The following is a 26,720-nucleotide window of genomic DNA, read 5'->3' on the forward strand; positions in this document are numbered from 1 at the left end:
AGGCAGAGCCAGCATGTTGGGTGACTGCAGTATCGTTGCAAATCGTGGTACTTAGACTCGCAGGCGAAATTTGGATACCATGTGGAGTCACCGAAAGTCACATGGTAACAACATAATAGGTACGGGGGATGCGGCATCTGCTGTGTGTTACCTGAGGGGCGGGTGCACTACCTTCCTGCTCAGCCATGGGAGAAGAGTGTGCAGTAGGGTGGTGGCGTAGGTAGTGCCGGAGGTTGGCTATCGAGTGGCATGGGAGGTAGCCACTGGAAGCGCATGCTGCACTTGCGACCTCTACTTGTCAGGCGAGGAAGTACCTCGACTGGAGCAGGAAGAGTGTGCTAATCGTTGAATCAGTGTGAGAGCTGCCGGAACAAAGGACTTGCCGATGTCGAAAAATACTCTAGACCTGGTCAGCGAGACAGAGTTTCTCTTCTGAAACAGCAGACTTGTGAAACAGGATATTTAGTTGGTGAGCGGACAGTAATTTAACCAGCCAAAGGGTGCATGGCGCGACGTCAGGTAGCTCTACAGGCTTGACTTAGGTGCGGAGACGATGCTGCAGTTGAGATGGAGTTCATCCTGCAGCTGTATGTCGTATATAATGCGGTGAATCGCTTTGGAAGAAGTGCGCAATAGGCACTCGATAATGAGGGACCAAGTTGTTGCATGTTAATGCAGTGAAGGTAGGCACAGTAGCAGGTCACTAATGAGGTCTGTCTCATCATGTAAGTGGCTAACCAAGTATATGAAGCATGCATTGTCAGTCAGAATTCCATGAATGTCCAACAGCTTATTCACCTAAGCAAACCACGTTTTGAGGTTTGCTTTCTGTAAGGATGTAGCTTAGGAAATCGTCTGCAGGCATCTGTTGTGGCCTTGCAGGAAGAGTTATGAGACCATATGGTGACAGTGGTGGCGACGTGGATACAGGAAATATTGCATGGCCCGTGGTCTGGCTGGGGGGGGGGGGGGGGGGGTATAGATACATTGTCTACACAAGGCACATATCGCGGTTTTTACGAATGAGCAGACGACTGACGCAGATGCTGGGACCACGGTCACGAATAGGTGAACCGTAGTGCTGTCGGTATGAGGACTGCACAGAATTACATGTCTTTGTGTAGTGGAAGAGGGGAGAAAGTCCACATTATGTACTTACAGCTGGTGCACAACACTGGGGAAGGCGAAGATATGTCTAGTTCGATTTTGTTATGGAATGAAGTCGGTTTATTGTGGCATGTTGTGAAAGTTCACTCGTTGTCCTGTATGCAGTTCTCGTCAAGGAAAGTGCAACTTGGAGAGGTTAACATTTGCAGTCAGATGTGGGTTGGTAGGCACACACCTGTATGGAAATTGCATAGGCTGAACAATAGGAGTGTAACTATCTAAAAACACTGTTTGTGCACTAGCAGCAGAGACCAAGTCACAAAATTGTTGCCAGTCTGTTATGCAGGCTTGTGCATGAAGAAGTAACTGCATCACATGAAAACACAGTCGAACAAAAGACATCACGGGTCACCAATGTGGAGACTCATAGTTTGACAACGAACAGACAGAGAGAGGAGATCACCAACATACAACTGAATGCACAGAGAAAGCATTTCATTAACGTTAGCACCATACAATAATCGGAGTAACACATCCCATGGCAGCTGTAACCAAACTGATTGAAAGATCATCATGAAGCACACCGCATTATTTCTGGTTACAATCGATTTTTAAGTGTTCAGTGTTGGTCGCCACACACACACACACACAGAGATATATATAGGGTGTCCCAGCTATCTTGTCCACCCAACGACTTTCACCGGTATCAATGTAGGGCTGGGGTCCATGAATGTACATATTTGGAAACATTCTAAAATGAAAGCATATGTGTTTTTTAACACAAACTTGTGTTTTTTTTAATGGACCTCCTATACTTTTTCTTCAGCAATCCATAGCATGACAAAGCACATACACAATGGCGTTGATTGCATCGCAATATTCCCATTACATCCCGAGATATTAAGACGCGAAGTTGACGGTTGAAACACCCGACATGCGCTGCTAGCGCACGTCCTGAGGCTCAGGCGTGAACCCCATGCTGCCCGTAATCGCGATGTGATTGACATGCGTAATCACACTTCCATACTTATCAAGAGGTCAGAAACGAATAATACGGTCTGCTGCCATCCTGCATTAACGTCGTACATTCCAGCAGGTATTTATCCCATAGGCTAGGGGTGATGCGGTTCTGTAACATATCTGTGTACCGCAAGATTAGTCACAAAGTTAACTTCGCTTATCGTTAATCCGTTACTAAAAAGGTAATGCCGTTCAATGTTAAAATTTTACTTTACTGTAGATCTAGCGCAAGTGACAGTTAATCATTGACTCGTAATAGTAAAATTCATGTTGATGGTTTTAGTGAAACGAGCAAGTCGACTAAAAGTTTTACCGTTGTTTAGGTAAAAATGTTTTGATTTGGGAAGTTCAGGTAGGACATAGAAGATGAATGGAAACATGTTTAACCAATTAGTTTTATTATCACATAATTATCAATGTTATGTTTATCTAATGCGTTAAATGACAAATTGTTGCAAACAAATGTTTCTTAACATCACTGGGTAAAATGGCCCTTTGTAGAAACTTCCACTGTGAGCACTACATACTAAACATAGCGTTCACATCTCATGCTCAAAGTGATGCCCATTGGCTTGCCTACATAGGGTCACTCTGCGGATGAAGGATGCCCTACTTCGTGCTACTGTTTCCTCTTTGATGGCTGTACAAGCATCAATAATGCGTTGCTTCATGTCTTCTGGTGTTGTTGGTTCGTGTTGGTAAACAGCATCCTTCACTGCTCCCCAAAGAAAATAATCCAGCGGTGTAAGGTCCGGAGATCGGGCAGGCCACCTAACTGGGCCACCTCATCCAATCCACCTACCAGAGAACTTACGGTTTAGAAGTCGTCGTGCTCGTAAGGCGTTATGTGCAGGGCATCCGTCATGCTGATACCACATGACCATTCTCCGGTTCAGAGGTACGGTGTCCAAGAGAACAGGAAGATTGTGTCGTATAAATCTGGAGTATTGTCTGCCATTTTGGATGCCATTTATAAAGAAAGGTCCGATAATGGTATCTCCAATAATCCCACACCAAACATTAACTTTCCACGGACGTTGATGCTCTACCTGACGGAGCCATTTTGGATTGTCTGCGGACCAATAATGCATATTCCTCATATTGACAATTCCTTTGAGGAGAATGATGCCTCGTCGGTAAAGAGAACATCTGGAAAAAAATTTGGATTAGTCAGAAGTTTTTGCTGAGCTACCGACAAAATGTTACCCTATTGCGGAAGTCATTTCCATGAAGATCCTGGTGTAAATGAACATGGTAAGGATGAAATTTATGACGTTTAAGAATACGCTGTGCACTTGATTTCGACACACCAACTTCACATTCAATTTGACGTGTGCTGATTTGAGGATTCACAGCTATGGTAGCGAGCACAGCAACTTCAGCACGTTCATCTGTGCGTGTTCTAGGACGATGTCGAGGTCTTGGATTTAAGCTTCCTGTTTCACGTAGACGAGATGTGAGACGACCAAACATCCGGCGCGAGGGCGATGGCTTGTCAGGGAATCGTCTTCTGTACAGTCGTTCTGCCTGAACAGCATTTCGTCCACCTACAACAGGGTACAGTACAGGTATGTAGAGTAGGGTAGAAAACAGACATATTATCTTAATAATCATAATGTTTGCTAACAGTACTATCAACAAACAAGCAATCTCATAACGTATTTCCCGTCAACGTACATTCTCCATAGATCAGCAGCATTTCTACCATATCTTCATGTGTGTACATTATACTGTACAGTATAAGTTCCACAACACAACTTTTATTCACAATGTGTACTACCTCCGTGCCGTCACTAGATTACTATGATGCACAACTACACTGGCAAGCGGTGTACTGCACGCCAAAGCAACAACAAATGGGATGCTCGGAGGGTGGTGGACTACAGGAGTTTGCATGGGTCGCAAATCATAAACAAGGCGAAGTTGTAACTGTGGCAGTAGTGGGAACTACGTTGGACACTTGACTAGGTAGAGCCAGGCCCTGCGCGGCAGGCACAATGGGTCATATAACGCATTAGATAAACCTTATTTTGGGTGTGCAGGATAAATAAGACAACCTGACGCGTGTACACCGATCGGTACTGGTTCATATTGTGTACGTCGATACGTAAAACGTGCAAGAGGGAAACCATTATGTGCTTATTAGAGTTGATGGCAGCAGACCGTATTATTCGTTTCGGACCTCTTGATAAGTATGGAGGTGTGATTGCACATGTCAATCACATCGCGATTACGGGAAGCATGGGGTTCATGCCTGAGCCTCAGGACGTGCGCTAGCAGCGCATGTCGGGTGTTTCAAACGTCAACTTCGCGTCTCAATATCTTGGGATGTAATGGGAATATTGCGATGCAATCAACGCCATTGTGTATGTGCTTTGTCATGCTATGGATTGCTGAAGAAAAAATATAGGAGGTCCATTTAAAAAAACATAAGTTTGTGTTAAAAAACACATACACTTTCGTTTTAGAATGTTTCCAAATATGTACATTCATGGGCCCCAGCCCTTCATTGATACCGGGGAAAGTCGTTTTCCAAAAGCTGTTATTGTTCCAGAGATATTTTGAGTGGACAAGATAGCTGGGACACCCTGTATATATCAAGACAAATATGCAACTTTGTGATGATGATGATGACACAGAGTTCAGAGTTTCTAAAACTGCCTAACAAATATGAAGTACCACCTCTATTGCCTCAACCCACAACAATCCCAATGAAGCTCTCAGAAGTGATGGTGGGAAGATGTGTACAGCTGTCCAAGGTACAGTTTTTTAGAAAGTGTCTGTCCCCATACACTTGGTGCATGTGTATAATTTCATTTGATACTTATAGTCTGTTGTGATGTGTTGTTTCAGAGTTACTTGCAGACCTGTGTTCGGATGCTATACTGTTGATGATGATGTGGAGTTTGCACATGCACACACACACACACACACACACACACACACACACACACACAAACATATCTTACTGTAAGGTGGCAATCGCTGTGGGAGTAAAAACATGCTACTTATCAAAAGGGAGAGAATTGAGGTGAAACAAATGTGTAGTTCGTGATGGATCAATTCCCAGAATTTGTTCATCTAATATTTGAGAATGAGGGCACTTAGCGACTTGCAATAAATCTTACACATAATTCAAACCTTTTGAAATTTTCTTTCGTTGACAAAACCTACAAAATTATGCTTACTACTTCATGCAGTAAAAGTACATGAGGCACAACATTATAATTTACCACTAACGGTACTCGTGATACATTTTACAGACAGAATATACATATACCACTAAATGTAAGTGCAAAATTATTTCATTGTGTGACACATATTTCAGGAGATATGATGTCATAAACAGTGAGATGCATGAAAATTATCAGATCATGCATGAAACTTAACTTTATTACTTCTTCAGACAACCTTGTAAGTAGGGCAACCACAGCTATGAATAGTCTTCTCGGGCGTTAATAACCGCTTCAACTATATTTTGTCCTTTATTATTGGATCACTACCAGTTTCTTGGCACTGAAATCCACATCTTCAGGTGTACATCTGTATAACAAAAAACCCAGAAGAAGTGACAACCCTGAGATATACACTGGTATGGTAAATTATTAAGATTTTAAATTTTTTTAAATATTAAAAACTTTTACATGAGAATATCAGAATGTTAGTACTCACATGACTAAAACATTAGAGCATAAAAACTTTTACGCAACATTTGTTGTCCATCAGAATGAACACAGCTAAAATGTGGTATGTCATAGAATAAAATAGCCAGATTCCAATATAGTGGATCGGTCCTAAACAAATGGTGCCATTGTGATCCATTATCTAAACCAAACTCTGCCTGAACAGGCCATGTAGGGCCAACAGTACCAACAGGCCGCCATGTCATCCTCAGCCAACAGACATCACTGGATGCGTATATGGAGGGGGCATGTGGTCAGCACAGTGCTGTCCCAGCTGTATGTCGTTTGTGGGACCGGAGTGGCTACTTCTCAATTAAATAGCTCCTCAGTTTGCCTCACGAGGGCTGAGTGCACCACAGTTGCCAACAGCACTCGACAGACTGGACGGTCACCCGTCTGACTTCTATGACAGTCCGACAATGCTTAACTTTAGTGATCAGACAGTAATCGGCATTACCACTGTGGCAAGGCCGTATAGTGATCCATTAGTAAGGAGAAAATAAATGAAAACTATTAAGACCTAATTTTGGGCCAGAATGAAAAACCAAGGCGTGGTTGCCACATTATGGAGGGATGTTCTACCTGGACAAAATCGTCAAGTAAATAGCTATTGCAATGATTGCAATGACTGCCCCATGCAGTACATCGGACAAACAGGTGGAAGCTGTAGTATCATGTTTAAAGAACATCTTAGGGTTTCTAGTTTAAAATCTGCCTTGAGTACCCACTTTTGTGAGCAGACGCATTCTGTCACTGATCTCACCAGTAACTTAAGAATTTTACATCGAGAAAACAATGGCCGCACTTTAAGCATCCTGGAGGAGGTCTAAATTATGAGATCTATTAGTCGTTTTCCACAGCAAACCCTGAATGGACAAACGAAGTTGAGGCACCTGTAGCATTTTGGCAAATTTCGACTGCTTAAGTCAGTTGACATAATACTCTGTACTTTCTTTACCTAGTCCCCCTTTGTTCATCCTTAGGATTTCCATTTTCCTCTCACCCCTCCTCCCTCCTCACCTCACCTCCATAACTCCTACGCATCGACCTTACTATCTCAGAATTTCCACATCTTTCTTTCGAGAATGTTTTAAAATCTTTATAAATTTTCTTAAGTTTTATCTGCTCTTAATATCCATCAAAAATCACTATAATCGTGGATCCCTTTAACTGTCAAAGTGACGAATTTTTAAAACATTTTTATGAAACAATAATTTTTATAATTTTAATGTAATTAAAGTTTTTTAAAGTTTTGAGGTTTATTCAGTGGACTCAGCCGTCAGATCTGTTTCGTTGCCGTAATATATGCATATGATGTCGCTCTTTTACATTCTAGCTTTAGCAAAAATTACGGGCGTTATCAACGAAATATATGTCAACTGTCACTATCATATTGTTATTCTACGGTTTGTTGTTTAAAATAAGTTTTTCGTCCTAATATATCTTGGTCTCATTCACCATCCGTGTGTCTCACAAAAGACCACCAATTATTCGGTCGAGACTGCGAATCATCAGTGCATGCGCGACCCGTCCACATGGAAGCTGTTTACTTTCTTGCCTTCAGCATGACATAGCATCATAGTATGAAGGCTTTCACGACAGGATGACATATCTTCTGGTAAACCTTCTGGGATGTAATGTCGTGGTCCATGAAACTCTTCAGCTCCTAAACGTTTCGTCCAGAGCTGCGCTGGACATCTTCAGAGGGGTGTTTCTCCCCCGGTGAGTCTTGCCAACTGACGGGTCGGACGTCTGAGAGCGACTTATATATTGTAGAAAGTGGGCGTGGCCAGAGTTACACGTGATATGCACAGATAATCTTTCTCAGAGATAAAACTTAACTATCGATCGTAATCTCGTCACGGATAAAACTGTCTAGCAATTCTGTAGTGCTACTGTCCAAATATCACTAAGTTTCATGATCTCTTCCTTCCAATTAAAATTATCCCTATGTTTATATATTTCAATTGCTTCTCTACAAAGCCGTGGGTAATAGTTCGTCGTTGTAGATAAAATTTTTGTTTCAGAAAACTTCACTTGATGATTTCCTGACTGAAAAGCGTGTTCTGCTACAGCCGATTTATCTGTTTTCCCTAATCGGCAAAGACTTCTGTGTTCTTTTAACCGTGTATTTACGCTTCTTTTCGTTGTTCCAATATAAACTTTACCACATGTGCACGGAATTTTATATACGCCACTGGCTGATAGAGGAGCGCGTTTATCTTTTACAGACCGGAGAACATGACAAATTTTCTTTGTTGGTCTAAAAACAGGTCTAATATCATGTTTACTTAAAATCTATCCAATCTGATCCGTTACTTTCTTTATAAAAGGGAGAGAGACTGTATTCTTCCATCGTTTTTCGGGCTTGTCCTTAGGCTTTTTGAAAAAAAAATAAAAAATTAGAAAAATAACGCACACAGACAGATACTTACATAAAAACTCTAACCACCATCCACAACAAAAGAGAGGTGTGATTAAGAGTCTCGTTGAGAGAGCCAGACGGATTTGCACGCCGGTGTATCTAGACGCCGAATTAAAACATCTGAAGCACGCTGTTGAGAAAAATGGCTACTCAAAGAAAGAAGTAAGCAGAATTCTGCACCCAAACAACAAAAAGCCTAAGGACAAGCCCGAAAAACGATGGAAGAATACCGTCTCTCTCCCATTTATAAAGAAAGTAACGGATCATATTGGATAGATTTTAAGTAAACATGATATTAGACCTGTTTTTAGACCAACAAAGAAAATTTGTCATGTTCTCCAGTCTGTAAAAGATAAACGCGCTCCTCTATCAGCCAGTGGCGCATATAAAATTCCGTGTACATGTGGTAAAGTTTGTATTGGAACAACGAAAAGAAGCGTAAATACACAGTTAAAAGAACACAGAAGTCTTTGCCGATTAGGGAAAACAGATAAATCGGCTGTAGCAGAACACGCTTTTCAGTCAGGAAATCATCAAGTGACGTTTTCCAAAACAAAATTTTTATCTACGACGACGAACTATTACCCACGGCTTTGTAGAGAAGCAATTGAAATATACAAACATAGGGATAATTTTAATTGCAAAGAAGAGATCATGAAACTTAGTGATATTTGGACAGTAGCAATACAGAATTGCTAGACAGTTTTATCCGTGACGAGATTACGATCGATAGTTAAGTTTTATATCTGAGAAAGATTATCTCTGCATATCACGTGTAACTCTGGCCACGCCCACTTTCTACAATATATAAGTCGCTCTCAGACGTCCGACCCGTCAGTCGGCAAGACTCACCGGAGGTGAAACACCCCTCTGAAGATGTCCAGCGCAGCTCTGGACGAAACGTTAGGAGCTGAAGAGTTTCATGGACCACGACCTTACATCCCGGAAGGTTTACCAGAAGATATGACAGAGCATGTCCCCTGGTCGCGATTCCGTATAGATAGGAGAAGCAGTAAGTGCGGTTTCTACGTTCTGCTTTTCCCCCAATAGCTATTTACTTGACAATTTTGTCCAGGTGGAACATCCGTCCATTTTGTGGCAACTACTTCTTGAAACTTCCTGGCAGATTAAAACTGTGTGCCCGACCGAGACTCGAACTCGGGACCTTTGCCTTTCGCGGGCAAGTGCTCTACCAACTGAGCTACCCAAGCATGACTCACGCCCGGTACTCACAGCTTTACTTCTGCCAGTACCTCATCTCCTACCTTCCAAACTTTACAGGAGAGCTTCTGTAAAGCAGAAGTAAAGCTGTGAGTACCGGGCGTAAGTCGTGCTTCGGTAGCTCAGTTGGTAGAGCACTTGCCCGCGAAAGGCAAAGGTCCCGAGTTCGAGTCTCGGTCGGGCACACAGTTTTAATCAGACAGGAAGTTTCATATCAGCGCACACTCCGCTGCAGAGTGAAAATCTTATTCTGGGAACTACTTCTTGGTTTTTCATTTCTGGCCCAAAATTAGGCCTTAATAGTTTCATTTATTTTCTCCTTAGCAATGAATCTCTATGGTAGGATTTGTTTTGGACTCATCCACTATATTGGAATCTGGCTGTTTTATTCTATGTCATACCGCTTTTTAGTGGTGTTTCGTTCTAACAGACATCTAATGTTGGGTAAAGGCTTTTCTGCTCTAATGTTTTAGTCATGTGAGTACTAATATTTTGATATTCTAATCTAAAAGTTTTTAATATTTAAAAAAAATTTAAAATCTTAATAATGTACCATACCAGTGTGTATCTCTCAGGGTTGTTATTCCTCCTGGATTTATTGTTACACAGATGTTCACCTGAAGATGTGGATTTTAGTGCCACGATACCAGTAGTGAGCCAATAATAAAGGACTAAATACAGCTTAACGAGTTATTAATATCCAAGATTTATTGCTTTGTTGCTACTAACTCCACTCGCAACACATTTTGCAGGCAGTATCTATACATGCCGGTACACGTACCTACAACATTATATCATTGTATGACATATAGTCCAGGAGATTAAGCACAAGGCCAGATGCTGCATGGTATGGGTGTTGACAAACTGCTACAAATAAATACCTTGGTAACGCCAGGTTTCTCAGCTATTACACACACACACACACACACACACACACACACAGACACACACACACACACACAAACACACACACACACACGTCTACAGATGTGTTACATACCATTATCAATTCTACATCTACATTTATGCTCCGCAAGCCATCCAACGGTGTGTGGCGGAGGGCACTTTATGTGCCACTGTCAATACCTATCTTTCCAGTTCCAGTCGCGTATGGTTCGCGGGAAGAACGACTGCCAGAAAGCCTCCGTGCGCGCTCTAATCTCTCTAATTTTACATTCGTGATCTTCTCGGGAGGTGTAAGTAGGGGAAGCAATATATTCGATACCTCGTCCAGAAACGCACCCTCTCGAAAACTGGACAGCAAGCTACATCGCGATGCAGAGCGCCTTTCTTGCAGAGTCTGCCACTTGAGTTTGCTAAACATCTCCATAACGCTATCACGCTTACCAAATAACCCTGCGACGAAACGCGCCGCTCTTCTTTGGATCTTTTCTATCTCCTCTCTCAACCCGACCTGGTCCGGATCCCACACTGATGAACAATACTCAAGTATAGGTCGAACGAGTATTTTGTAAGCCACCTCCTTTGTTGATGGACTACATTTTCTAAGGACTCTCCCAATGAATCTCAACCTGGTACCCGCCTTACCAACAATTAATTTTATATGATCATTCCACTTCAAATCGTTCCGTACGCATACTTGCAGATATTTTACAGAAGTAACTGCTACCAGTGTTTGTTCCGCTATCATATAGTCATACAATAAAGGATCCTTCTTTCTATGTATTCGCAATACATTACATTTGTCTATGTTAAGGGTCAGTTGCCACTACCTGCACCAAGTGCCTATCCGCTGCAGATCTTCCTGCATTTCGCTGCAATTTTCTAATGCTGCAACGTCTCTGTATACTACAGCATCATCCGCGAAAAGCCGCATGGAACTTCTGACACTATCTACTAGGTCATTTATACATATTGTGAAAAGCAATGGTCCCATAATACTCCCCTGTGGCACGCCAGAGGTTACTTTAACGTCTGTAGACGTCTCTCCATTAAGAACAACATGCTGTGTTCTGTTTGCTAAAAACTCTTCAATCCAGCCACACAGCTGGTCTGATGTTCAATAGGCTCTTACTTTGTTTATCAGGCGACAGTGCGGAACTGTATCGGACGCCTTCCGGAGGTCAAGGAAAATGTCATCTACCTGGGAGCCTGTATCTAATATTTTCTGGGTCTCATGAACAAATAAAGCGAGTTGGGTCTCACCCGATCGCTGTTTCCGGAATCCATGTTGATTCCTACAGAGTAGATTCTGGGTTTCCAGAAATGACATGATATCCGAGCAAAAAACATGTTCTAAAATTCTACAACAGATCGATGTTAAAGATATAGGCCTATAGTTTTACGCATCTGCTTGATGACCCTTCTTGAAAACTGAAACTACCTGAGCTCTTTTCCAATCATTTGGAACCTTCTGTTCCTCTAGAGACTTGCGGTACACAGCTGTTAGAAGGGGGGCAAGTTCTTTCGCGTACTCTGTGTAGAATCGAATTGGTATCCCGTCAGGTCCAGTGGACTTTCCTCTGTTGAGTGATTTCAGTTGCTTTTCTATTCCTTGGACACTTATTCCGATGTCAGCCATTTTTTCGTTCGTGCGAGGATTTAGAGAAGGAACTGCAGTGCGGTCTTCCTCTGTGAAACAGCTTTGGAAAACGGTGTTTAGTATTTCAGCTTTACGTGTGTCATCCTCTGTTTCAATGCCATTATCATCCCAGAGTGTCTGGATAAGCTGTTTCGATCCACTTACTGATTTAACGTAAGACCAGAACTTCCTAGTATTTTCTGTCAAGTCGGTACATAGAATTTTACTTTCGAATTCACTGAACGCTTCACACATAGCCCTCCTTACGCTAACTTTGACATTGTTTAGCTTCTGTTTGTCTGAGAGGTTTTGGCTGCGTTTAAACTTGGAGTGGAGCTCTCTTTGCTTTCGCAGTAGTTTCCTAACTTTGTTGTTGAACCACGGTGGGTTTTTCCCGTCCCTCACAGTTTTACTCGGCACGTACCTATCTAAAATTTTACGATTGCCTTGAATTTTTTCCATAAACACTCAACATTGTAAGTGTCAGAACAGAAATTTTCGTTTTGATCTGTTAGGTAGTCTGAAATCTGCCTCCTATTACTCTTGCTAAACAGATAAACCTCCCTCCCTTTTTTTATATTCCTATTTACGTCCATATTCAGGGATACTGCAATGGCCTTATGATCACTGATTCCCTGTTCTGCGCTTACAGAGTCGCAAAGTTCGGGTCTGTTTGTTATCAGTAGGTCCAAGATGTTATCTCCAAGAGTCGGTTCTCTGTTTAATTGCTCGAGGTAATTTTCGGATAGTGCACTCAGTGTAATGTCACTCGATGCTCTGTCCCTACCGCCCATCCTAAACATTTGGTGTCCCAGTCTATATCTGGTAAATCTCCACCTAAGACTATAACATGCTGAGGATTTTTATGTGAAATGTATTCCAGATTTTCTCTCAGTTGTTCTGCCACTAATGCTGCTGAGTCGGGAGGTCGGTAAAATGAGCCAGTTATTAACCTAGCTTGGATGTTGAGTATAACCTCCACCCATAATAATTCACAAGAACTATCCACTTCTATTTCACTACAGGATAAACTACTACTAACAGCGACAAACACGCCACCCCCGGTTGCATGCAATCTATCCTTTCTAAACACCATCTGTGCCTTTGTAAAAATTTAGGCAGAATTTATCTCTGGCTTCATCCATCTTTCCGTACCTATAACGATTTCAGCTTCGGTGCTTTCTATCAGCGCTTGAAGTTCCGGTACTTTACTAACGCAGCTTCTACAGTTTACATTTACAATACCGATTGGTGCTTGGTCCCCGCATGTCCTGACTTTGGCCCGCCCCCTTTGAGACTGTTGCCCTTTCTGTACTTTCCCGAGGCCATCTAACCTAAAAAACCGCCCAGTCCACGCCACCCAACCCCTGCTACCCATGTGTCCGCCTGCTGTGTGTAGTGGACTCCTGATCTATCCAGTGGAACCTGAAACCCCACCACCCTATGGCGCAAGTCGAGGAATCTGCAGCCCACACGGTTGCAGAACGGTCTCAGCCTCTGATTCAGACCCTCCACTCAGCTCTGTACCAAAGGTCCGCAGTCAATCCTGTCGACGATGCTGCAGATGGTGAGCTCTGCTTTTATCCTGCTAGCGAGACTGGCAGTCTTCACCAAATCAGATAGCCACCGGAAGCCAGAGAGGATTTCCTCTGATCAATAGTGACACACATCATTGGTGCCGACATGAGAGACCACCTGCAGATGGGTGCACCCTACACCCTTAACGGCATCCAGAAGGACCCTTTCCACATCTGGAATGACTCCCTCTGGTATGCACGCAGAGTGCACATTGGTTTTCTTCCCCTCCCTTGCAGCCATATCCCTAAGGGACCCGATTACATGCCTGACGTTGGAGCTCCCAACTACCAGTAAGCCCACCCTCTGCGACCGCCCAGATCTTGCAGACTGAGGGGGCAACCTCTGGAACAGGACAAGCAGCTATGTCCGGCCGAAGATCAGTATCAGCCGGAGACAGAGCCTGAAACCGGTTCGTCAGACAAACTGGAGAGGCCTTCCGTTCAGCCCTCTGGAATGTCTTTCGCCCCCTGCCACACCTCGAGACGACCTCCCACTCTACCACAGGTGAGGAGTCAGCCTCAATGTGAGCAGTATCCCGGGCAGCTACAGCCGTAGTTCGATCGGGGGATGCGTGGGACGAGCTGGCCATCCCCAACAAATCCCTGTCCGGACCCCCACAGTGATGCCCATTGGCAACAGCTTCGAGCTGTATGACCGAAGCCAACACTGCCTGAAGCTGGGAACGAAGGGATGCCAACTCAGCCCGCATCGGAACACAGCAGTTGCAGTCCCTATCCATGCTAAATATTGTTGTGCAAAGAACGTCTGCACTAATTTACAGAGAGCACAAACAATTGGACACAGAATTTAAATGGCTATTAAAATACAAGACTGCCTAAACCCGGGCCGCTGAAACATTGCACTTGACGTTTGCGTATGAAGTTGGCAGCGTGACAGAGTAACAAGTGAAAAACGATAGGCGCTAGGCGTTCAGCCTGGGGCGCCAGCCAATCACAGCGCAGTGAGCACTGCTGTGACGTCAAAGTTCCCGCGTTGCCGGCTTTGTTTAGTGATTGTGTAAACAACGTGAATTGTATGTTGTTTACCGCGTGTTCAAATGGCTCTGAGCACTATGGGTCTTAACTACTGTGGTCATCAGTCCCCTAGAACTTAGAACTACTTAAACCTAACTAACCTAAGGACATCAAACACTTCCATGTACGAGGCAGGATTCGAACCTGCGACCGTAGCAGTCGCGCGGTTCCGGACTGCGCGCCTAGAACCGCTAGACCACCGCGGCCGGCTTTACCGCGTGTTTTCGTTGTACTGTGTGCTATATCGTTGTGACTTTTGTTACGTTGTGAGTTTACATACTTGGAAAATGCCACCAAAAAGACTTCGTTCACCTAGTGACAATCCTTTGCGTCGAGGGGTGCCGCTAAACAGCCAGGCACTGGAGTTACTACGCAGAACTCGTGAGTTTTACGAGCAGGAGAAAACCTACGTAAGCATTCATGGACAGCCATCAATTCCTGCCGATAAAGTGGTGGAACGTACGTCGAAAACTCTTGGAATTAGTGCAAGAACCGTAGTAAGTAAGGGAGTATTACTAATAAACTTGGAAGAAACTGAAGTGAACCGTAATGATTCCGAGCTGTCTGGATCAAATAATACATTTTTAACAACCTCAGGAAAGAAGAAAAAGCAGCCTAGTCCTATCACAGATTTAGATTCTTTCCAAACTGATGCAATTCGTAGGCATGTTTATTCTTACTACAGCAGAAAAGAGTATCCGACTGTAGCTAAGTTATTAGTCTCTTTAAAAGAAAGTGAACTCTTCAGGGGTGGTAAAACATCACTAAAAATTGTGCTAAAAAATATGGGTTTCCGTTACAGAACTCTAGACGGACGCAAAGTACTGTTAGAGAGGGCACATATTGTTACCGCTCGTAGCATTTTCTTGCACAAAATTGTGGGCAGAGACATTTATTCCATAATTTGGCTAGACGAAACGTGGGTTAATGCCGGGGAAGCTGTCAGTAAATGCTGGACGGATAACACACCCAGCAGTAGCGGCCATCAGCCGACGGGAAGAGGCGCTAGATTAATTGTGGTCCATGCAGGCTCCTCCAGTGGTTTTGTCCATGACGCACTTTTAGTTTTTAGATCAAAAACGACTGGTGATTACCATGAAGATATGGATCACACACGATTTGTTGAGCGGTTCAGGAACCTTTTAAAACAATTTCCTGTCCCTACAAAAATTGTAATGGACAATGCTCCATATCATTCGGTGATACAGGACAAAGCCCCAACCACAAATGATCGGAAAGAAGTTATGGTGCAGTGGTTACAGGCTCGAAATATTCCAGCTGATCTGAGTATGACAAAGGTTCTATTATATTCTTTTGTTAAAGAAAATAAGCCTACGACACCTACATATGTAGTAGACGAAATTGCCAAGGAGCAGGGTCATACTGTAATAAGGCTGCACCACATCACTGTCATTTCAACCCTATTGAGTTAATATGGATTGATGTAAAAATGTATGGAAGGAACAACAAGTCCTTTACAATAACAGAGGTGGAAAAGCTGTTGTGTGAAGCTCTTGTGACTGTGGATGCAGCCTCATGGAGAAAAAAAGTAGAGCATGTCGAGAAGCTTATACGAGCAGCACAGACAATAGAAGGCTTTATCAGCGGCCATGAACAATTAATGATTTGTCTTGCGGATGACGACGATGAAGACGGTTTTGGCGAGGAATCGGACAACAGTGACGATGGCGAGCTGGATGGAATTGCACCATTATCGCTGTAAATTGGTGAGTGAAAAATTACTAATATTGGTTATTTATTGCAATCTCGGTTATTATTTATTTTGTAAACTACGTACATTATTGATTTTAAAGTACCAGTCGTCAGATGCTTGTTTTTTGTATTTCTTTGCTCCGTTATCGAAAGGGTGTGCATTGTTATGCTTTTACATGCATTATTATACGGTTGTTTACTTCCTGTCATTGTAGTACAACTAAAAACAAGTTTTTATATACGCTGTAATTGCTCAATCGCTTGCATTTACGAGACGGGACGGAAAACTGTATCGTCTGCTGTGTGTATAGAGGCTGCTGTTACAACATCGCTATTACAGTATAGCCAACCTAACTAGACAAAAAGCGAACTGTCAAGTGCAATGTTTCGCCGGCGCGGGTATAGTAAATACAGTAATGCTGGTACTTGCGCACTGCTGACACACTGCTCGGCGGCAGAAGGAGACTAAGCAGTTGTACACTATTCAGGTACTAAAACGCGATGCTACAACTCTCAAATACTATAATATGCCCGAAATTTGTGAATTAAACAATGCGAGTACCCAAAAGCACGCAAAGAAATTAAGAATTAAACTATGTAACAAATAAGTGAGCTAAGAGTATACGACTTGCTGCTGGCAGCTGCTTATCCAGCGATGGCAGGGAGCACACTGGCTGTGACCAACCGACACTGGCCGTTCAAAACAAAAACAGAAGACAGACGACTACGCGAATTTACACAATTCAGGAACTAAAACGCGATGCTACAACTCTCAACGCCCGAAATTTATGAATTAAACAGTGCAAGTACCCATAAACACGCAAAGAAATTAAGAATTAAACTATGTAACAAATAAGTGAGCTAAGAGTATACGACTTGCTGCTGGCAGCTGCTTATCCAACAGCGGCAGGGAGCGCACTGGCTGTGACCAACCGACACCTGACTCATACCTGTGGAACTCATGGGGAAGTTATCAATGAGACCTAAAACCAATACGACAGTCAATATGTAACGAAAAAATTAGATACGTACCTAAAATAATTGCTACTTCATGCAATTTCCTCACCTTGCGTTGATCTTCATAATCAAGTTCCCATCATCCTCGAAGCAGGAGTGCTTACTATCTCTGTCACCCTCAGTGCCTACGGATCGTTTCATGTCTGGTGCTCATCAAACTGAAACGAGTAGGAGCTGTTCAGCGTTGGTGATGTATAGGCTGTGCGTGAATCTGGCGTGGGTGCACGTGTACCTAGAGAAATTATTTCATCATCGGGCAAGCGGCCACTTCCAGCAGTCTATTTCTGTGGAAACTGCTGAGCGGTGGTTCTTTCTACACAAATGTCACATGTTCTGTTGTAATTGGGAGCTGTAATTCAATCCCGCGATCGTGTGGAAAGTGACACTGGTAAAAGCGATGACGCCACACATTTTTTTGAGACTGCGTGTGTAGTACGCACAATTGCCATTGATTCTGTAGGACTAGGAGCTGTCACTCATTCCCATGACCCTGTGCAAAGTGCCTCTGGTAAAAACAACAACTGTATCATACATTTGCACAAATGTCGCCATATACATGGACTGAAATCACAAACTACACTGACGCAGTGGAACATCAGTGCAGAGCCATCTGTAGTGGAACATGAGTATAGCCTGCAGCACAACCTTAGTCGACAAGTCTCTTCCAGCTCTCGTCTAGGGCTGCTCCAGACACAGCTGCACCATGCCTGCTCACGCTAGAGACATGGATTGATAGATGTACACTATCCAGACACAGTGTGTACGTCAGTCACATATTTGACCATTTGCATTTTACTGTATACCGTACATAAAGGCTTGTAGTGGTCCCTGAATGCAAGTAACAGTCAACTACTCTCACTTCCATTGTCATATAGACAAAATGCCCAGAATTATTTCTCCGTTTCTTCATGATCAGTGCTGACAACATATGTTAAGTATTTACCTGAAGCCTGTAAGTGAGTTGGTAGAAAATATGAAGTGAATAAATAAAAGCTTTTTTTAATATTTTTTATTGGTAAGCCAATTCAACAGCAGTTGTTCATTTTCGAAAGCGTTCATAAACGTATGTTGTCTACATTTATCTTCTTCTTCAGCTGGCTGAGGGCAACGCATCCCTGTGTTTAGAGATGCTGAACGGACGCTCTTTTATAAATTTATTAAAACGGGATAGTCTTTTCACTATCTTTGACTTTAACTATGCTGTCTCTATGATCATAAGTTCAACGTGATGACTCCATATCTTCATATTGCACTCCATCATCATTCCAGATTTTTGCATGGTCAAATTACACCGCTGTTTCTCGAATTTTGCGCATCACACATAGCTACACTGTTTGGGTGAGGCGACGATTGTAGAATACCTCGTTAATACTTGTCCATGGTCAGAGAATGGGGTGAACACATCATCCTTAAACATAAACTGGCCGAACTCATGGTAAATCCGATGTGTGTCTGCGATGATCTTCAAACTTTGACGCATCATTATAAAAAATATTCCACATATTGTGTAATAAATCTGTATTTATACTACACATTATACAGTTCCTGGTAGTGGCTAGTAGTTTATGAAATGGTCATGTAGCAATTATGTAAATGCTGCAGTGACAGCAGGAAAGTTTTTGTGCTGATTTGAATTCATTACATACATCCACAGCCCCAGTCTTCACTGTCTCGTCTAGATTTGAACAATCTATGACCACTATAGGTGATGAAGTCATAAGTTTCTGTGGGATGAGCGTGCATCTAAAACCGTTATGAATCTCATATCAAGATGGGTAAAACCTTGTGTACATGTCATATGGTAGTCCATATATAATGCCAGTCACATTGTAAGTTATCTCATGGAGAACACTGAAAGTTTAGATAAACTGTAGTATTGGTTAGTTTATGGCTAGCAAATACGCTCGAATCCTTTTGCAGATTCTCCTTCCTGCCTGTTTGCAATGGTAGGATAACAAAGGGTGGCACTTCTAGCTTAACAGATGTCTTAATAATCCACATTTGTCGAAATACGAGGGCTATCCACAAAGTACATTACGTTTTGGAATTAAAAATAAATAAAGTATTGTAATTTTTTTTATTATATACAGATGAAAGCCACACTTAAATACTACTTTTCTACATAGTTGCCATTTAAATTAAGCCACTTATCGTAGCGATGGACGAGCTTGGAAATTCCTTCGTCGTAAAATTCGGCCGCCTGCGCCTTCAGCCACATGGTTAATCAGTAACCCGGTAGAAATACGATTTTTGTGGATTTCCTGGAAAGAGGCACTACAATAAACTCTCAAAGGTATTATGCCGGGATGGTTCCTTTGAAAGGGCACGGCCGATTTCCTTCCCAATCCTTCCCTAACTCGAGCTTGCGCTCCGTCTCTAATGACCTCGTTGTCGACGGGACGTTAAACACTAACCACCTACCCTACCTCAAAGGTATTGCCAAACTCTGCACAACCTCAGAAGAGCAATACAAAACAAGCGCAGGGGAAAGTTGGGCTCAAATATCTTGCTGATTCACGACAACGCCCGGGCCCACACGGCAAATGCCACTCGTGAAGTTCTCGAATCTTTTAAGTGAGAGTTGTTTCCTCATCCGCCGTGCAGTCCCGACCTGGCACCGAGCGACTTCCACTTATTCCCAGCAATGAAGAAGTGGTTGGCTATGCAGCGTTTTGATGACGACGCACAGCTTCAAGAAGAGGTAACCACGTGGTTGAAGGCGCAGGCAGCCGAATTTTACGACGAAGGAATTTCAAAGCTCGCCCATCGTTACGATAAGTGCCTTAATTTAAATGGCAACTATGTAGAAAAGTAGTATTGAAGTGTGGCTTTCATCTGTATATAATAAAAAAAATTTCCAATACTTTATTTATTTTTAATTCCAAAACGTAATGAACTTTGTGGATTGCCCTTGTAACTGTGGGAAGACTGGATCTTCCAATTGCTCCCAGGAACACAAAGTTAATGGCAGCTGAACTCCAGAATTCAGCACAAGTAAAAGTTTAAGATTTTCTTTCTCTAATAGTGATATATGTCCACACCAATTTATCCAGTAGAATTTTATGCTTGTCTTCAGCGTTTCCTGGAATGTACAAGTTGTTGTCAGTATGTATTCTTGACATTGTCAGTCTGAGAGTGATCAGCAATGTATGGCAACTGAAGAAAAACTTCAGAAGCCAAGATCCCAAAAAAGTCTTTTAATGGATAGCCAGATCTTAAAAGAAATTAAATCATAAGACCTGATGATGACAGTGAAGCTCTATGGAAACCGACCATCCAATAAAACGCTTTTTTTACCGCTCTTCGCTTGCGAAGTTTTCTTCGGCTGTCATTGTTACTATTGGTACCTCAAACTAGAATCTGCTCCCGTTTAGCGTTCATAATAACACAGTTATTATCGTCAAAGAAGACCATTAACATTTTGAGTGAGACATTCTAAAGGAGCTATCTATCAACCAACCCACCTATGAACGGGGGCACCCGCATGTTTTTGTCGCAGTAGGGGCAAAAAATGTTCACCACATATATATATATGTATAAATTCCCAGATTTTATGTTTCTGAACCGTATTCTGCTAATAAATTGTTTTCTTACCACTAACAATTGTTTAAGCACTTAAAAACACTGCTCATGCAGTGAACACATTTGGATTTAAATTAACAGTCCTGAAAAAAACGGATCACTACACTCAACTGTGTAAACCTGGTCAAATTCTCTTACATTACTGTGAAAGCTTCTTTTATGCCTTTAACAGTAGTGTTCTGCAGCTGCTTAGTGTACTAACTAAGAACGATTCTTTCATGTGATACAGCTCTATTTTGGAATAGGCCTATGCATTCTAATATGCTTACTGAATTACTATTGTTCTCTGAAGAGCATTTGTTGTTTCATGGTAAGCCAGATGTTTTCCCCTTATATGCAATTTAGAAATACTGATGCACTTTTAGTACCATGAACATAAAAAACTAACATTATAACTATAGTAAAACCTGTTTTTACATTAGCAGACTGTACATTTTGCCGCCATTTTCGTTTGGTCCTGTCCTAAGCTTTTTCTCTCTGAACTACTTGTTTTCCTGCTATTCAATCGGAAGTAACTGAAGGATATCTTGTCATCCTTCCCTTCAAACAACGTTTAGAAAGCTCCATCCTCCCCTCTTCTTAAATTAATTGGATGATGATCCCAAATTATTCGGTTTTTCCTTCTCCTTTGCATTAGTCGACACAATAACAATACTTAGATTTTACTGTCTGTTCATTTCAAACAAAACTGTACATTTAAAAACAATGAATAATTTACGTAACACATTAAAATTAAATGAATGGGTTTGATGATGAAAGTACATTGCCTTTAATCTGCTGACTCGTGTGGTGGCGACGGTGATTTTACCGCCGTGTGTGTAAACACTGGACTTCTGACAATGGCGACGGTCAATTGATCTGGCGGAAAATATCCTCTGTGTGTGCAACCGGCCTTAAAGACCTGGTCAGAAAGCGCGGCCTGGCGGTCCGACCTGTGGCCTTGAACAGCAACGGCAACGGCCAGGCTGCATCGTTGTTGTATATAGGTGTCGGTCACACAGAGCGCGACTCTGGCCGGCTCATCGCATCGGCTGACGTCGAGTTTCAACACAGACAGATTCGCAGCAGCCCGTAGTGGCTGTTTGCATTTGCTGGCGCATTTGACAGCACCAGCGCGAGGCAGATCTTTGATACCACGCTACACGTACAGGCTGCTAAGTGATGTCCGTTTCCACGGTGTGACAGCTGACGCAGCAGCAACCGCTTTTGACTTTGCGGCGTTCCTTGCCCCTGTCATCCGCCGTGCCTGACCCGCACAGGCAGACTGCGGCGTTGTGTCTGACCAGGCCTTCAAGACGCTGAAAATCAATTTTTATCTTTCCTGTATGTTTGGAAACTGGCACATCCGGGATATATTATAGGAACGAAGCCTAGAAACACAAGTGGCCCTTGTGATTCCTAAGGGAATGAGACCACTCATTTCTAAGTCATTATCAAACTATCACAAACAAGCCATCATTGTCTCATTACACGTTTCTCTGTTAGTCCCCTGAAAAGTGAAAAAAAACAGGGCTGTACTTTCTATTTTGTAAAGTAAAAACTAAATTACACAATAATTTCCACAACCCATAACAGATTCATGCTTAACAAATTTTGTGAACTTTGGTTGTAAGGATGATGCGACTGTTTTATTGTTACAAACATATTAATGTAGTTTGAAATACTGTTGTAAATTTAATATTAAGAACAAAAGAAGGCATACGATTGTGGAAATCGGTTCTGTTACTAATAATGTGCAAAACCTGACTACTCACATACCTGCATTACTTAAACAGAAATTGAATTCATCTCGGGTCCATCCCATAACTATCTGCCACTTTTTCGATAAAGGACTCCTCCTCTGATTTTATCTCATCATGATGAACTGACACCATACAACTGAGTCGATTATCTGCTATTGTAGTTCTTAGCCACGTTTTCACGTGCCTGAGAGTGGTGCAAACAAACATGATGTAGGCCTATACTAATTCATACAGTGTAACCTTCTTAAATTACTCTATAATATTTCAAACAAGATTTAAAAATAATTAGAAGAAATGTTTCATCTGACTTAAGAAATTGTTTCAAAGTCTTTCTAATTAAGTAATTACAATCAGAAAAATGTTACTGTGGTAATTAAGTACCTGAATGCTCTTTCCGCAGAGCAGGTGGTTGCCGGTAAGCTAAGGGCTATCTTCAAGGCTGAAGCTATTACGAACAAAAATTTGGCTTTGTCCAGTAGATCAGTATGGCTTAATTCAGCAACATCTCCTTCAGCTACTTTATCGTGTTTCCACATACTGATCCATGTCCATGCATCTTCAGTGAAGTTATCTAAAAGATCACCATAAAACCTTTTCATATTTTCAATTATCCTTTTCATATCTAGGTCACTTTGGGATTTCATTACCTTTGGGTGCAAGCAGAAAATCTCAAAAGATGTCTTGTTTTCTTCTGAAAACCGTTCTTGCAAGGACTGGACTAGGGAATCCAAATATGGAATAAAGAGAGATTTTCTGTAATACTCAGTGACAGAAACTGATGGATGATTTGGACGATGCATTTGTCGTGCAACAACTCGCGGTTGTCGAATGCCAGTGACATCTATTCCAAGTGCACTGGAGTTGCTTTCAGCACTTTTCCTTATCATTTCATATTCGGCTTCCGCATTTTCTCTGTCATCCAATAACATTTTTACAGTTCCTTGAATGTGTTCTGAAACTTCTGACAAGTTAATGTTTACTGATTGTAGGATATTGGTGACAAGTTCTAGTTTGGCTGAATATTTTGCTATGACTTTTAATGTAACAATAAATTTTGGAGACGTAAGTGTGTAGTAAAGTTGCCAGGCTTTCTGCCTAGTTTCACGATCTCCTTCTTTATGTAAAATTGCTAATGCTTCAACAATTTCTAAAAATTTATCATTAAATTTCCTTATAGACTTATGCTTCTCAGACCAGCGTGTCTCACACAGTTTTTGAAGGTTCCCAACTAGGACTTTCCTTTTCTTGCTCCCCCAGAAAAAAGAAATTCCTTCTTTGATAGTACCAGTGGCATTTCTAACCTCTGGTAAGGTGTTCAAATCATTCACAACTAATTTAAGTCTATGACTAGCACAATGATAGAAGCGACCCTTGGGATATTTCTCAGCAATTGTCTTTTGTACTTCGCAAAATTTTACCGGCCATCATACTGCACCCGTCATAGCCTTGTCCTATCATTTTATCTAGATTTAAACCCCAGGTAGATAAAGTAGATATTATTGTGTTGGAGATATATTTTGCATCTAACCTTGCTAATGGTGTAAATCCAAGGTAGTCTTCGCTGACAACATTAGTTGCTAGGTCAAAATAAGGTGCAGAAAGAGAAAGTTGTTCTGTGCCTGCAATATCCATTGTTTCGTCTGCCAAAACTGAAAATGATTCGCTGTTATTGATGGTATTAATAAAATCATTTCTTAGTACTTCGGCGTATACATCAATTAAATCATTTTGGGTTCTATGAAAAACATAGGTAGCATTTTTAGGCGCACTCTCAAAATGTTTCCGCAATGTTTCGTCACCTGACTGTACTCTAAATTGTAACAAATCATCAAATACAACATTTGAATTTGTTTTTCCTCTTAAAGGTAAGTCATGTAATTCACAAAACAATACACAAGAAACAATTGATCTTAACTTTGAACGATTAGTTTGTACAATTTCGCAAGATTCTCGTTGGCGACTTCTTCCACAGTTTTAGTTTTGTTTGTCACAACACTGATGAAATTGAAACTTCCTGGCAGATTAAAACTGTGTGCCCGACCGAGACTCGAACTCGGGACCTTTGCCTTTCGCGGGCAAGTGCTCTACCAACTGAGCTACCGAAGCACGACTCTCGCCCGGTACTCACAGCTTTACTTCTGCCAGTACCTCGTCTCCTACCTTCCAAACTTTACAGAAGCTCTCCTGCGAACCTTGCAGAACTAGCACTCCTGAAAGAAAGGATACAGCGGAGACATGGCTTAGCCACAGCCTGGGGGATGTTTCCAGAATGAGATTTTCACTCTGCAGCGGAGCTTCTGTAAAGTTTGGAAGGTAGGAGACGAAGTACTGGCAGAAGTAAAACTGTGAGTACCAGGCGTGAGTCGTGCTTCGGTAGCTCAGTTGGTAGAGCACTTGCCCACGAAAGGCAAAGGTCCCGAGTTCGAGTCTCGGTCGGGCACACAGTTTTAATCTGCCAGGAAGTTTCATATCAGCGCACACTCCGCTGCAGAGTGAAAATCTCATTCTGGAAACATCCCCCAGGCTGTGGCTAAGCCATGTCTCCGCAATATCCTTTCTTTCAGGAGTGCTAGTTCTGCAAGGTTCGCAGGAGAGCTTCTGTAAAGTTTGGAAGGTAGGAGACGAGGTACTGGCAGAAGTAAAGCTGTGAGTACCGGGCGTGAGTCATGCTTCGGTAGCTCAGTTGGTAGAGCACTTGCCCGCGAAAGGCAAAGGTCCCGAGTTCGAGTCTCGGTCGGGCACACAGTTTTAATCTGCCAGGAAGTTTCATATCAGCGCACACTCCGCTGCAGAGTGAAAATCTCATACTGATGAAATTATTTGACTTTTCTATCGCATCTTTATGCCATTCGGAATTCAAATGCATTTTTGCACACTCATGGAACTTTTTGAAATTTGTGAATGGGCGGCTTATGAATACGCCATGATGACTACCATGCGTTATGCATGGGCGGAAAAGCACACAAAACTTGTAGAGGGCACTTTTAACTGCTTTAGAATAGACCAGCCACGGATATAATGACAGCCAGTCTGGTCGAAATGTTCTTTTTGTGCTGTCTATGTCATTCTTAAAATTATAACTTTTTTCAGGTTGCCATGGATTCAATAAAATCTTATACTTTAGGCAATTGTCAATATCCTTTTTTTTTTTTTTTTCAATGTAATTTCCGACATCGGGAATACTGACCAGGATACTACTACCCTTTTCATCAACGCACTTGAAGCCAGCAGAGGTATTGGCTTCGTCTTTCTTTTCTCCATCAGGACAACTACTGGAATTTTTAATAGTGATGGTTGTGTTTGACTCACCTTTTTCCTGTGATACCTCATCATAGACAGTATCTTCTTCGACAAGTCCACTTTCATTTGTAGTTTTCATTCGCTTATGAGATACAAAAAACGGTCATTTTGCCACTGTATACACTGCGCTTTTACATTCACAACGCACAAACGTCTATGCAAACCACAATCATGCACCACTGTCCACTTACAACTCACAATGAATTTACACAACCCTTAGCGCGATGCGATGCCGAACCGAGTTGAGCGATGACTAAAGAACAGAAGCTGAAATCGTATCACAGTGGTGGGAGGGAGGGAGGGGTTTTGGTTCAACAATGAAACAGGGTGGTGTCCATTAGACCACAAGCCAGCGACTTTTGAGTTTCGCGCGATCGTTTGGAGCGGTTTCTTGCGATGAATGTGGAAATATTTATGCGATATGTTCCTATTAGAACACAGCAAGCCTCATCTAGAACTTTCCGGAAATGAAGGTAGCTCACGCCACAGCCTGCTAGATCACGTTCGTTGACAGTAGTTCCAATGACGAATATTGCCTACTTCTACGGACAAGTAGCGATATTAGTGGCCACACAGTACCCTCAAACACTTCTTCAGCAAACGAAAAGGAACATAATACAGTACGCTAATTTATATTAGCGTCTGACAATTGTTAACCATTATTTGAAATTTGAAAGAATAAAATTTTGCCGAGTGTGTTTTGTTGTGCAACTGTATTGTGTTGCCAGTTGAGGTTTATGAAGAGGTTTGACCCAG

At 42.2% G+C, this 26,720-nt stretch overlaps 1 protein-coding gene across 1 annotated transcript; it reads right to left on the reverse strand.

The window, feature by feature from the left end:
* Nucleotides 1-23,014: 23,014 nt before the first annotated feature.
* Nucleotides 23,015-26,043, reverse strand: LOC126456359 (uncharacterized). The gene is made up of 3 exons (XM_050092113.1): nucleotides 25,974-26,043; nucleotides 24,083-24,313; nucleotides 23,015-23,967 (listed from the first exon to the last, which is right to left on the reverse strand). The coding sequence occupies exons 1-3, from the start codon at nucleotides 26,041-26,043 to the stop codon at nucleotides 23,015-23,017; spliced, it is 1,254 nt and encodes a 417-aa protein (XP_049948070.1).
* Nucleotides 26,044-26,720: the final 677 nt, after the last annotated feature.

Source organism: Schistocerca serialis, chromosome 2, assembly GCF_023864345.2.
Source record: "Schistocerca serialis cubense isolate TAMUIC-IGC-003099 chromosome 2, iqSchSeri2.2, whole genome shotgun sequence".
NCBI lineage: Eukaryota > Metazoa > Arthropoda > Insecta > Orthoptera > Acrididae > Schistocerca > Schistocerca serialis.